The 14,009-nt window shown below is 59.9% G+C and overlaps 1 protein-coding gene across 8 annotated transcripts in view; it reads right to left on the reverse strand.

The window, feature by feature from the left end:
* Positions 1–14,009, reverse strand: part of STK32C (serine/threonine kinase 32C) — a 127,437-nt gene that overhangs the window by 14,800 nt on the left and 98,628 nt on the right. For all 8 annotated transcript variants that reach the window (XM_057299019.1, XM_008969326.5, XM_063607613.1 and 5 more), the window contains 8 exons: positions 5,641–5,792; positions 4,268–4,441; positions 3,219–3,256; positions 2,999–3,088; positions 2,705–2,808; positions 1,879–1,995; positions 336–461; positions 116–247 (listed from right to left, as the gene is read on the reverse strand). In XM_057299019.1, the coding sequence (XP_057155002.1) occupies positions 116–247; positions 336–461; positions 1,879–1,995; positions 2,705–2,808; positions 2,999–3,088; positions 3,219–3,256; positions 4,268–4,441; positions 5,641–5,792 (933 nt within the window). The remainder of the gene's footprint in view (positions 1–115; positions 248–335; positions 462–1,878; positions 1,996–2,704; positions 2,809–2,998; positions 3,089–3,218; positions 3,257–4,267; positions 4,442–5,640; positions 5,793–14,009) is intronic.

Here is a 14,009-nt window from a genome sequence, read left to right on the forward strand (position 1 = left end):
TGCTGGACTTCCGAGACGTGTGCGCTGCCAGGGGTCCCCACACGCCTTGCTCGGTGGTAGAGAGGAGCCCCAAGCCCAGCCCGCCGCCACGCCCTGAGCCTGCCCTGGCACTCACGGACTGGGAGCTGTCCCTGCTGTTGTCCCGGGACTTGTTCTTGGCCAGGCGCTTCTTCTTCTTGTGCAGGGGCCTGGACTCCAGAATCATCTCCTCCAGCTCAAAGGTGGGGTCGCAGTGCAGACGGCCTTTCTACAGAGGAATGGGTGCTGAGCCCCGGCCCGTGGAGGACGCCACGTCCATCCCCAGGGCCCCCCACCTGAGCCGCCCACAGGCTTACGTTGGGCACGAAGCCCGGCTCCACCCTCTTCTCGCTCAGGTGGTCCCACAGCACGCCGGCCAGCGCCGGGGCTGCCTGCACGTCCTGGAGGCTGGAGAGCCGGTGCTCGGGGTTCACAGTGAGGAGCTGCAACCAGGCATGAGTCAGAGGGTCCAGGGCCCACAGCCCACCAGCACGGAATAGCCCGCCACCCCCAGGCCAGGGCACCTTGAGGAGGGTCCCACCAAGCCTGAGGTTCAGAATTCAGGAACCTCAGGGCCACGCGAGGAAGGGTGGTGCCGACGGCCGACATCAGGCAAAGCACCGTGGCTGGCTCAGCATGTGGCCCAAGGGACGCCTGTTCTCAGTGCTGCTACCTAAACCCCTGGCGCCAGAGGACAGCAGAGGGATCTGCAGGGAAGGCTCTGCTGGGATTTGCCAGGAGGTGGCAGCCGAGGCCTGGCTAGCGGCTAACACTCCGCACGTGGCTGGCCTCACAGTAACTATCCCAGAGCCACTTCCTTCACCGAATCATGGGACCTCCACAGGCCAGATGAGCCCGGGGCAGCCATGCATGGCCTGGGAAGCAACATCCCAGCGCTGGCACCTCCCGCCTTTCCAGGGAAAATGCCGCAGACCCAGACCCCGTGCGAGGTTTCCCAGACCTGGGCTTGGGCGTGTGGGTCATCCCCAGTCCCCACGCAGGCCCTCTCTAGCCCAGTGCCACCTGTGAGCCACCTGGGCAGGTGTGACTGAGCTTCGTGGGGCTACAGCAGAGTTAAGAGGCTCTCGGGGCTGGGGAGAGGCCCTGGCAGGCAAGGCCTCCCCAAGGCTTTAGGCTGCTTGGCTACAATTCCAGGGCAGGAGGCCCCACCTGCCTGAGACACGGGGGCCGGGAGGCAGCCGGGCCCGTGTGGCACACTCACTCCCCTCCCTGTCCTGCCTGGGCCTGGCTCTGACTCCGAACCCCCTATGGTGTTAATGCGAGGCTCAGAACAGGGAGCTGTGCAGCCCAGTCAAGGCACAGCCCCAGCCTAGCACCAGATCACAAATGGGAGGCACTACTGATGGCCACACCCCTGCCCGTGTCCCTGCCAGGCTGATGTCCCCTGAGAGGCGTTTGCAGTGGGCAGTGGCTGCCCACCTTCCCCAGGAGGCACTGGGGCAAAGGGTCCCGGAGATAGCATGGGCTTGAACCCACCCACCCGACACCCTCCTTCCAATACGTGGGACAAGGGGACGTGGCTCAGGGCTCCTCTGTGGTGACTGGCAGGGCGGGCGCACAAGCCTCCTGTGAGGGTGCCTGGAGACGCAGCTCAGGGGATCACCAGCACACCAGTGACCTGGTAGGGCTCGCCATGAGAGGGCCACAGAGGCTGCCACCAGCTCGCTTCCTGGGGCTTGGGGCTGCCATCTGCGGAGGCCCCCACAGGTTGCAGTGAAGGCATCTGTGCCTGCCAGGAAGCGGCACTAACTGCACTGGAGGGGGTGTCCCGAGCCGCAGGTAAGTGAGGGAGGGAGGTGGGTGCTCGGAGGGTGAGGAGGCTCAGGGATGGGGGCTCACCTTCCGCAGCAAGGCCACCATCTCCTTGGACCACGTGGGGGCATACTGGATGCTCACGGTGCTGAACAGCTGCACCAGGGACTCCACGGCGTTGCTGGAGTGGATGTCATAGGGCCTCTGGAGACAGGGAGGCAGTGCTGGGCAGGTCCTCCTGGCCCCCAGGACACCCAGGACAATGCCAGACACAGGTGCCATCGCCCTAAGAGGACCCCCTCCCCCCACCCCAAGTGCAGGCACAGCTCTGAGCACAGCCTGGCCTCCACCTGCCGCGGAGGAGCCTGGGTGAGATAAAGCTTACGCCTGGGTCCTGCACCATGGCTGCTGCGCCCATCTGGCTGGGATCCCAGGGGGCCTGGGTCCAGGTAGATCAGCCCCAGAGGGCCAGGAGGGAGCTGGCTTCCTCAGAGGTGGGGTCCTGTGCAGGGCTGAGGGGTACGGTCCACAAGAGGACCCCCAGCCTCCCGGTCTCCAGGACTGGTTTCACCGTGGCCACAAGGGTAAGAGCACAGGGCCCCAAAAGAAACTTTTTGTGGAAAGTTCCGAGGCAGCACCCCTGCTGGCCAGTTCTCAGCCTTGTCCACCCCCACAGAGGCTGGCCTGCAGGCACCAGCAGCGGCCCTGGGAAACCACAGTGAGTCTGTCCTTCCTCCTCCTGCTCAGGCATTCCATCACCAACTACACACTTCGATAAAAGCGTGACTCCTCAGACACGGTGGAGACATCCCTGCGCACCTGGGCACTGGGGCAGCCACCCCCTCCCCAGCACTGGTGGGGACAGAGAGCAGGGGCCTGGCAGCCAAGCCCGGGGGCTGCAGGGGGTCCATACCCATCCTCGCAGCAGCTCATAGGCCATCACCCCCACCGACCACCAGTCCACCTCGAAGGAGTAGCCGGTCCCGCCGTTGACAAAAGAGTGGAAGATCTCCGGAGCTTTCCGACAGAAAGAAGGAAAAACAGCTGCCATGGGGTCACAGCACGGACCCATGGGCACAGGGCCGGCACCTTGAGGCCACATCCCGAGACCAGGCTGCCTCCAGGGTGGGACAGAGAAGCCACCGAGGTCTTGTCCTTCCCACCTGGAGGAAGCCAGCTCCCATCTGGAACCCCAGCTCGGGCTCACCCATGTACGGCTTGGTGCCTGCTAATGCCGTCGCCCGCTCCCCGTCCTTGATGATGGTGGCAATGTTGAAGTCGGTCAGGTGTGCATGTCCTGTGCAGAGAGGGGTCAGGTGTGGCTGTCCCAGGACCAGAGATGCATCCTTGCGTGCAGGATCCTCCTCCCCTGACAGGTCCATCCCTGCCACCACCCACCTGGGCTGCCCACACCCAACCCCACACACCTCTCTCATCCAGGAGAATGTTGTCAGGCTTGACATCTCTAGAAAGAGCAGAAAGTGGGAAGGTGAGTTGGGAAATCTGCCCTGTTTCTGCCCTGGAATCTCTGTCACAATCCCTGGAGTCCCCAGGACATCCCACCAACCCACTCGAGGCAGAGGCCTGGGAGCTTGACTTGGTCCTTGGATGATGCTAGGACCTCACACCCCTGCGTGGGGGCAGAGGCGATGAAGTCAGCCACTTCGTTCCCTGTGGCATCTGGGCAGCAGCACACACCTGGCACCAGATGCTGGGAGGGGGCCTGGAGCCCCAGAGGACGAGAGCAATTGCTGGCAGGGTCTGCCCTCCCCCTCCAAGACTCGGCCTCTAGGAGACCAAGCCACCTCAGCTCTTGCTTTGCCCCGACTTTTCCAGGTACACAGCCAGTGCTCAGTGACTGGTGCCTAGGTCATAATCAGACATCCGAGTCCCCAAGAGCAGAAATGCAAACACCAGTCCATTCGACTTTAAAATATACCTCACAGATATTTTCATTTTGTTCCATTGCTGCGGAATTTCAGCCTAATTTCTGCTTCCCAATTTCACTTCCTTCATAATCTGCTTCCTATTTTCTTTTTTTAAATTTTATTTTCAGAGCCATCACACCGGCTCTGCTTCCTAATTTCATCTGCTTTAAGCTAATGTTAAAATTAGTTTGGATTCCCTGGGAGGTGGTGGATGGGCAAACGGGAGCCTTCAGTTAAATGGACCAGGTGAAGGCCAACTGCTGTGACCCAGCCTGGTGGTCTGTCCACCAGGGCTAACAGCCCTCCGTGCCCAGTCTCAGCTGGGGCTGCTGGGACGAGGTCCCCCCAGATGGACACCAGGCACACAGCTATGGGGCTGACCTGGTCGGCACAGGTGCCACAGCTGGGGGCGGGCACTCAGGCAAGGGTGGGGCAGAGGAGCTAGACCCTCTCTGCGGGAGTACGGCCGCCCTGCCGGCAGCCTGACCTAAGGCTGCTTCAGCCCCGCCCACCTCAGCAGGTACCTGCGCCGTCTGCCACGCACACACCTGTGGATGATGTGCTGGCCGCGCAGGTAGTCGAGAGCCAGCGCCATCTCGCAGATGTACAGCCTCACCGTGTCCTCGGAGAACTGCACGTTCTGCTGCAGGTGGTAGCGCAGGTCCCCGCCCAGAAGCAGGTCCACGACCATGAACATGTCCTCCTCGTCCTGGAAGGAGTACCTGTGGGCACCGACGGAAGGCCTGTTGTGCGCACAGCTGGGGAGCCAGTCATGGCTGCTCCCACAGCTGACACACTCCCTCTAAGGACCACAGCCCCACCCCAGCATCAGCCACCAGGCATTCCCAGGAGGAGGGGCCTGCCCAAGGCACTGATTGCACCCCAGCCCAGAGCAGCTCTGAGCCCAGATCCTGAGGAAAGACACACCACCCTGTGCTGGAGGTGGCCCAGCTGGGGCCAGAGGCACCTGGGAGTGGCAAATGCAGAGCAGAGCTACAGTGCCAGCTCCGGGTGCTTCAGGCTGCCCGGCCTCCTCTTCGGTAAAATGGGGATACAGACATCTGCCTCGGAGGGTTGTTACAGAAAATGAGGCCGTGTAGGTACCACTCTTGACACTGTTGGACAGAGAGCTGGCATTTAACAACCAGCATCCATGGTGATGACGATGGCAGTGATGGTGGTGGTGGTGACGGTGATGGTGAGGATGACGGTAGTGAGGACTGAGGGTGGTGGTGATGGTGATAACAGTGATTGTGGCCGTGGTGGTGGTGGTCGTGATGGCGATGATGGTGAGGATGACGGTAGTGAGGACCGAGGGTGGTGGTGATGGTAACAGTGATTGTGGTGGTGGTGGTGGTGGTCGTGATGGCGATGATGGTGAGGATGACGGTAGTGAGGACCGAGGGTGGTGGTGATGGTGGTAACAGTGATTGTGGTCGTGGTGGTGGTGGTAATGGTGGTAATGGTGGTGGTGACAATAGTGATTGTATTGATTATAGTGATGACGGTGATGAGAGTGATGACGGTTGCAGTGGTGATGGTGGTGGTGATGGCGATGATGGTGGTGATGGTGATGGTGATGACAGTGGTGAGTTTTTCAGTCCCTAAACTCTCTCCCTCTCTGACTAGTGCCAGAGACTCCATGGGAGCACATCTCCATTGTAGGGAAGCCCTGGTCTTCCGGCAGGCTCAGAAGAGACACTGCATTAACCAACCCCAGCATGCCATGGCCACCTGGGCCACTGCCGGCCCTGGGGCACAGGAAGGGGGATAGATGAGGAGGGCTAGAAAGGGCCTGTGGGTGGCAGAGGCATCTCCGAGTCACGAGGGCCAGGGAGCACCAAGGGCAGGAGAGGACAGCCGGTGCCTTCCCGGCTTCAGGACGGTAAGTCTTTCTGCAGCGAGGCCACGGCAGGCTCACCAGAGGTTCACCAGGAAGACGTGCTCGATCTCCTGCAGGATCTCCAGCTCCCGGAAGACGTTGCGGACCTCGTCGCGCTCGATGCACTGCTGCTTGTTCATGTACTTCATGGCGTACATCTTCTCCGTGTCCCGCTTCTGCACAATGCACACCTGGAGGGCACAGGGCTGTTCGGCAGGACGCCTGAGGACGCCTGGGGACACGTGGGGACACCTGGAAATGCATGGGGATGCCTGGGGACGCATCGTCAGGACACAAGGGGACACCTGGGGACGCGCCGCAGCCCCTCTGCCTCCTAGACGCGGCAGGTGCATTCCTCTCTGCCACATATGGTAACACATTTGTTCTGGGGATTAAGATGTGGGTGTTTTGGAGGCCGTGATCCTGCCCCCCAGAGGTTCCTGTACAGCTTAGCATGTGGCCCTGGCGGCACCTGTCTCAGTGACATCCTGGCTCCGTGGCTGTTACTGAAGACCCCTCCCTGAGACTCAGTCCTGCGTTTCAAGTCTGCAGCAGGACACATCTGTCAACAGGCGCTATCTGCAAACAGACAGGGTCCAGCCTAAGAGCATCCAGGCGTGAGTTGGAGCCAAGCAGTGGCTGGTTGTGCGGGGAGCGCCCCTCACCAGCCACGACCTGGGCATGGAGTTTTGCCTTCCTAAACCCCAACATCCTTTTCCAGGGCTTGGAGCAGCAAGCAGCCCGGAGGGGTACTGGGGAATGAATGCGAAAACCCACTGAGCACAGAGCCCTGTGCTCAGGAAGCCTCATTAACCACGGCTGCAGCTTCACCCTGGACGCACATCACTCCACACTCCAGAGACCGCCTCCCGTCTCAACACCGTGAGGCCAAGGCCCCTCACCCTGTCCTGCAAGGAGACACGCAGAGTGAGCGTGGGGCTTGGGGGCCACCGCTGCCACCACAGCGGGACCCCCTCCGGGTCCCACATAGCTCTTCAGGCGCTGTACCCTCTGAGCATGGATCATCGGTGTCGACACTGATGCCGCAAACACACAGCTAATTGCTTAGCAGTGAGGATGAGAGTGAGGTGACGGGTGAGAAGCATCAATGAGCAGGGGGGTCCCTTGTGGCCAAGGATGTCAATCAGAATTGAGGATGAAGATCCCCAAAGGGAAGCCAGGAATTAAGGCACAAAATTGTGAGCAGCAGAGCCAACCCCTGTCTGCCACCCAGGTTGGGAGAGACCTTCCCAGGACAGGTAATCCAGACCCGTTTCCAAGGCCTTCCACAACCTCTGCTCTCTGGTCCTCAAGGAGTTGGAGCCCAGCAGGGGGCCTGGAGGAAATGGATGATTCTGGATCTCAAGGTGGGCCACAGACGGCCCTGGGCTCCTGGCTGCATGCCCGGAAAGCGTGGTGGCACACACCCGTAGTCCCAGCTACTCAGGAGACTGAGAAGGGAGGACTGCTTGAGCCTGAGAGGTTGAGGCTGCAGTGAGCCACGACTGTACCACTGAACTCAGCCTGGGTGACAGGGCGAGACCCTGTCTCTAAAAAAATTAAGTCAGATGATTAACAACCTTAATTCAATCTGCAATCTTCATTCCTCTCTGCCACGAATGGTAACATGTTTGTTCTGGGATTTGGATGTGGGTGTTTTGGAGGCCATGATTCTGCCCCCAGAGGTTCCTGTACTGGTTAGTGTGTGGCCCTGGAGGCACCTGTCTCAGTCACATCCTGGCTCCGGGGCCCTTACTGGAGACCCCTCCCTGAGACTCAGTCCTTTTGTGAAGCAAAGCGGTGACCCTCCCTCCCCCAAGGGGCCACTGGGAGTCACACTGTGCACAGAGCACCGGGCTGGCCCAAACTAGGAAAGCATGTCTGATGGTGCCAAGCGGTGGCCTGGGTGGATCCGGCTGCAGCACTGTGGTGCGGGAGACAGTGGCTTGGCCTGGCACCATGGGCTCTAAGTGTGGCCTCTCCAGGAAGCTGACAACAGGCGTGGCCTCAGCACCTCCCTGCCCAGTGGGAGGGGAAAGCTGAGCCTGGAGGAACAGGAAGAGCCTTGTGTTGGGGGCTGCCCAGAGGCGCGTGTGCTGATGGGGGCTCCTGAACACGCGGCCACACCTGCTGAGGAGCGGGGGCAGCTGCAGGCAGCCCGAGAACAGACAGAGACTAAGCTTGAGCGAGGCCGCCTTGGGAGGGCGGGGCTGGGCGGGATTTCTCCTGAACTTCCTGCATTTCCTATGACCATTTTTTAAATTGTTATTTTGAAAGCCAGTTGAGGGTTTCAGAATGACAGTGAGCGTAAGCTGCGGCAGCCCCTGGCTGCCCCTGGCAGGACCCCCTCCTGCCGCTTCCCACTGCCAACGGGGCAGAGTCGCGTGGCTCGGCAGCACGGCCTTCCTCCCATGCACACGGCCGCAGGAGGCCGAGGAGTCCCGTGCTCCCGACGGAAGCCCCAGCCTCACTCTGCACAGGCGCAGAAGCAACGGTGCTCTCCCACGCCAGCCCCAGCACCCGCGGCCTCCCGCAGACGGCCACCGCAGGCTCAAGGCGGCCACCGCAGGCTCAAGGCGGCCACTGCAGGCTCAAGGCGGCCACTGCACGTCTGGAAACTGCTCCAGAAAGGCTGTTTCTTGCCCTGGGGCTGGGACCAGACAGGCTGTGAGACAAATATGGTGGAAAATCCGGCCCTCACCCTCTGCCCCTCAGGAGTCTGGCTTGGGGCCACTGGCTGGGGCCAGGGCTCTTGCTGCTGGGGGGGAAGCTGGCGGCGGGGGGTGGGGGGGAGCTGCAGAGCCCACCTCTGCCTGGAGCGGCGCCAGCACCCGCAGCCCAAGGCCGTCTTCAGCCGGTCCCAAGCCTCAGGCTTTCTGTCGCTTGTGCACCACCCCAGAAAGCTGCCTGCCCAGGCGACCCAACCCTCTCCGGGCTCCCTCTGCCCCTCCTGCTCACGATGCAGCTCAGCTCTTACGGGGGAATCTCTGGAAGAACACGCCTTCCCTTGGGGTGCTCAACCCCCACAGCCCACTCACCAGGGGACAGGGCACCTGGGCTTCCCGTGCCCTCTGGGCCCTGTCACATGTGCGGCGGACACAGACCGGGTGTCTACTCCAGACAGGACCTCACCCTCCTGCCAGACAGGCTCACCCAGGACCACCCGCTTTCCCAAGCATGTGGCCTGGGCTCCATCTGGGACCAGCCCCTTGGCCCTGTGACCCAAGCCTGCTCTCCCCGTCACACGCATCCCATCACCCATAGCCAGGGAGCAGGGACAGAAGAGCCGCCTCGAGTCAGGGCCTGGCCTCGCACACCCACGGCTCTGCTGTCCACCAGAACAAAGCAGCAGATCCACTTGCCTCCAGCCTGTTACCCCACCTGGGAAACAAACTGCCCTGGATGGTGGAGCCATCAGCCACAGTCCAAGCCCCTGGCCTGGCCCTGTGGGAGGAGCTGCCCTGAGGAGCAAGGGGAGGCAGGGTTACACTCAGGTCTCCCGAGTCTTTGGGCTCTGTGTCCCGGAACATTCTCAGCTCAACTGCAGTTCAAGAAAAGCTTGTAAGTCTTCCTATGTGCCAGCCCCATGCAAGGTACTGGCAGTGCAGGGTGAGTGGCCATGGTGCCTCCCTGGAGACCCTGGTGGAAACACCTCAACCCCTCGCAGCAGGCCCGAGTGTGTCCCCAAAAGACACAGCCACCAGGAGCCTCGGAATGTGGCCTTATTCGGAATAAAGGTCTTTGAAGATGTAATTAAGTTGAGGATCTGGAGGTCCTGAATTGGGATGGGCCCTAAAGCCAATGATAGACATCCTGATAAAAGACAGAAAAGAGAAGATGACGCAGGCATGGGGGTGAGGGAGTGTGAAGGTGGAGCAGAGGCAGCGATGTGAAGATGCCAGCCTGGGAATGGAGTGACGTGGCAGCAAGCTGAGGACACCACGAGTGGCCAGCAGCCACCAGACGCCGGGAGAAGGCACAGTGGGTCCTCCCACGGAGCCGCCCAGAGGACCCGCCCTGCCAGGTCTCAGGCTTCCCATCTCCAGGACTACAAGAGAAACTTCTGTTGTTTGCAGACACTGAGCTACGGAACTTGGTTGTGGCGGGAAACTCGCTTTCTCCACGCCTCCTGTGTCTCTGCATCCCTGATAACACCCTGCAGACTCTGAGCACCTGCGGCCACGCCTGCAGGCAGCAGCCTCACCTGCGCTCACGCTGCGCCCTCACCGGAGCACCTGCCAACCCAGCAGCCCGCTTCCCCTGATCTCCTTCACCATTTTCTGACCCAGGCCAGCAGGTGGGGAGCCTGGTCCTGCCCCTTATCACTAGGACCCGCCCTCCGAGGCCTGGACCGTCAGGCACGTTGAAGGTGGTTTGGGGTGGTGTGGGGTTTTCCGTTGAAATGGATTTGATTAAGTCAATCACATCGAAGTGCTCTTAGGTGAAGACAACAGAGAAGAGGGCGGGTCCGGCAGGCTCCCTCGGGCCCCTGATGCAGGAGGCTCCAACGAGCGGTGGCGTAAAGCCCTGGGTTTGGTGCAGTCTCTGTCTGGAGGGACCTCAGCACCCGAGATCACGCAGAGCAGTGTTTACAAAAAAGACTGGAAACCGGCGGCCTTTTATGACCAGGCCTGGGGGGCTGAGGGCAGGCAGGTCCGACTCAAACGCTTCCTCCAGGAAACCGGTCCCTGCTTTCCCAGCCGCTTCCTCTAATCACCGACTTAAGCCCAAAGAGGAAATGGAGTTTGAGGTCTCGCCACAAAGAGGAACAAGCCAACCCCGGGCTCCGGAGCCCTGGGCTTTTCCTATGAAACGCCACTGATGGGGAGGCCACAGTGCCACCCGGAGCCCGGGGCTTTTCCTATGAAACGCCACTGACGGGGAGGCCACAGCGCCACCCGGAGCCCTGGGCTTTTCCTATGAAACGCCACTGACGGGGAGGCCACAGCGCCACCTGGAGCCCTGGGCTTTTCCTATGAAACGCCACTGATGGGGAGGCCACAGCGCCACCCGGAACAGGCTGGTGCCTGCAGCCATGTGACTGCCAATTCAACCAAATGCTGTTTATGCATTTTGCAGATTTAAGTGATTCACCCAAGCTTTTTCTCTTTCCAAGTAATTTTTGTTCCCCAGAAGCAAATGCCTGACCACAAGTACCTAAGGCCTCTAAACGGTATAATGAAACCACCTCCTAACCCTTCCTGGGGGAGCTTCTGGTGTCCCAAGGAGAAGTAGAGCCTGGGGAAGTGGCGACAGCAGGGCGGGACAGGGCAAGGAAGGCTCCCTCCCAGGGATCAGTGCCGGGCACCACAAAAACGGGAGGGTCAGTGTCCAGGACGGGGCTGGAGAAGGTGTCTGCAGCGGCTGAAGAAGGTGCAGCCCAGTATGGGGCCTCTGGGGAGGGCACTGGAGGCAGAGGGGTCCCCCAGGCAGAACCGGGCTCCCGTGCACTCCAGAGGCAGTTCCATCTCTCACTCTCCTCCTGCCCCTCCTGAGACCCCCCCTGAAGCTGTTCTCTTGACGTCCCTGAGAAGCTATGTCCCATGGGCCACTTGTCCCAGGTCCCTCTCCCTGGATGAGCTCAGGATTCTAATGCGGTGAGTGGGAATCAGTTTTGGGGTTTCAGTTTTCCCCCGATGCCTAGTGGCTGCTTCCTAGGCCATGGCTGGTGAAGTTAAGACGCCTCTCGAGGCCACAAACCTCTCGAGAAGAGGTGGACCCTGGCAGGCTCACCAAGGGGCCTGGGTGGCGGCTGTAGTGACCATGCTGCTATGGCACCACCTGGCACTGAGGCTCTTGTTCCATCCACTGCAGATGGCAGAGGGGGGGGTCTTTGTCCCAAGAGGCTGGGAACCCCCCATGCCCTATGGCTGTCAGGTGTTGGTGGCCAGGCAGGGGCACTTAGCCCACCGGCTTCCCAGGGGACGGAGCTACCTCCCAGGCCCACACGCGCTCCCACCTAAAGCCCTCGTTTCGTCAGAACATTGCCGTGGGGCTAAGGCACACAGTTGCTGCGACTGCAGGACGGCCCCTTCGGTAACAGCTGCCTCCCCTCAGCTGCTTCATGCTGGCTGGAACCTTACTGGGCTTGGAAGAGCAGATGGGCCGGGGCGCCGTCTGAGTCCTCGCCACTGTGGAACCACTGTGGACATACTGTTTTCTGGTGCTTGCACGCAAGCGATCATTCCGATGAGGTCTGGGATTCTTGGCTATCTTCAAACAGAGCTTGGAGATGCTGCTCCTGAGTGGCTGAGAACCTGTGGCCTCGTGGACTCTCCCACTTGGGGATAACCAAGGCTCTTAACAGCTTGCCTGGCTACTCCCAGCTCTCCTCGCCCTGGGAGCGAGGACCTGTGTGCAGGATGTGCATAGTCCGTGATCCATCTTGAGGGCCACCCTCCATGCTGCCCGAGCTTGACAGCCGCTTCCAGGGGAGCTCTGCCGCTGTTTCTCCCTTGTGTCCTCCTGACACTTCCCGATACATCCCTGAGTTCTGGGAGGCACCTCCACGTCCCTTCCTCTTCTGCCACATTCCCATGCCTTGCCACGGTCCCCTCTGAAACAGCGGGGGTTCCTCCAGCAGGTTTGCCCACTTCGCTTTTTCTGCCTTGCCCTGCTCCTAGGTGAGGTCTCTATGAATTCTTGGGGGGACTCTGGGTGCTCCTCCACTCAGAGAGCTTTCTCTCACCTGTTTCCACACAGCTGTGAGCCCAAAGGGTTTCACCCTCCACACCCTGCATCCTGTGCTCTGTATGGCCCCTTCTGAGCTTCCGGCCCCTTCAAGCCAGGGCTCTCCCCCTCCTGCTTGGGGAGTGGTGGGATGCCGGGGCAGGTGTGGCTGCCATCCGTTCCTGTCAGTCAGGGACCACCTTCTTGCATCTCTGGCTGCCTCGAGCCTGTGGCTCTTGTGAGCTGCTGGGGGGGCCTTGGGGGTTGGAGGTCAGGTAAAGACAGGAAGTCTGTGTTGTTCAAAGCCTTGCACATGGGCTAATTTGTTACAGCAGCCATTGGACACTTGTGCAGTATGCCCACCGGGGCAGGTGGGAAGCTTGTGTGGCACGCCCACCAGGGCAAGTGATGTGGCTGTGAAGGGACCTAGGGCAGGGATACACATTGTACAGGGGGCACCAGACACACGGTTGGGGAAGAAAGCAAGGTGAAGCTGTGACTGGTGTGAGTGGTGTGAGCAGTGTGAACTGTGTGAGTGGTGTGAGCTGTGTGACTGGTATGAACCGTGTGAGTGGTGTGAGCAGTGTGAGCGGTGTGAGCAGTGTGAACTGTGAGTGGTATGAACTGTGTGAGTGGTGTGAGCTGTGTGACTGGTATGAACTGTGTGAGTGGTGTGAGCTGTGTGACTGGTATGAACCGTGTGAGTGGTGTGAGCTGTGTGGTATGAACTGTGTGAGTGGTGTGAGCTGTGTGAGTGGTGTGCCACCCTTGATGGCAGAAGCAGATTAAACAGATATGTTAAAAGAAATCAGGCCAGGCACTGTGGCTCACACCTGTAATCTCAATACTTTGAGAGGCGGAGGTGGGCAGATCACGAGGTCAGGAGTTCGAGACCATCCTGGACAACATGGTAAAACCCCGTCTCTACTAAAATACAAAAAATTAGCTGGGTGTGGTGGCGTGTGCCTGTAATCCCAGCTACTCAGGAGGCTGAGGCAGGGGAATCTCTTGAACCTGGGAGGCAGAGGTTGCAGTGAGCCGAGATTGCACCATTGCACTCCAGCCTGGCAACAGAGCAAGACTCAGCCTCAAAAAAAAAAGGAAAGAAATCAATCAATCAATGGAAATATGAACTAAAATCTTTTTTACAAGGGATATTTCTAGAAGGAAGGAGAAGGCAGGAGGAAGGGACAGTGTCGGGGCCTCCAGGTGACGTGGGCAGCAGAAGCAGACAGGATGCTCAGGACACAGAGCCATCTGGGCCCTCAGCAAGTAAACAGCAAGGACAGGGCCCACAGAGTGACCGGCGGTCACGGACCCACCTCACTGCACAGACTCATCCAGATCCTGATTGAGAGAAACCATCAGAAGACACTCACAGACACTGGGAGAACACAAGCCTGGCGCAGTGTGACGGGATCGTAAAGACCATTGTTTCAGGTGTGGAAAAATACCATGGCGGTGGCTACGAAGAGAGTCCTCATCTTTAAACATACACACTAAACTATCGGTGGATAAAATGACACACTCTCTGGAATTCATGTCGGATACCGAGGGCACGGCGGGAGGTGGGCGAAGGTTGTGGCTGTAACAGGATTGGTGTCGCGTCGGACCCTGATGAGGCCGGACCCGGGTGCTTGTGGGGGGGTCACAGTGTTCCTCTTCTATACCATGTGAGTTGCATCTTCTAAAAACTAGAAAAAGAGAAGAGTTGAGGCAATGCTTCCGTGGCCCCAAAG

Source organism: Pan paniscus, chromosome 8, assembly GCF_029289425.2.
Source record: "Pan paniscus chromosome 8, NHGRI_mPanPan1-v2.0_pri, whole genome shotgun sequence".
Classification (NCBI taxonomy): domain Eukaryota; kingdom Metazoa; phylum Chordata; class Mammalia; order Primates; family Hominidae; genus Pan; species Pan paniscus.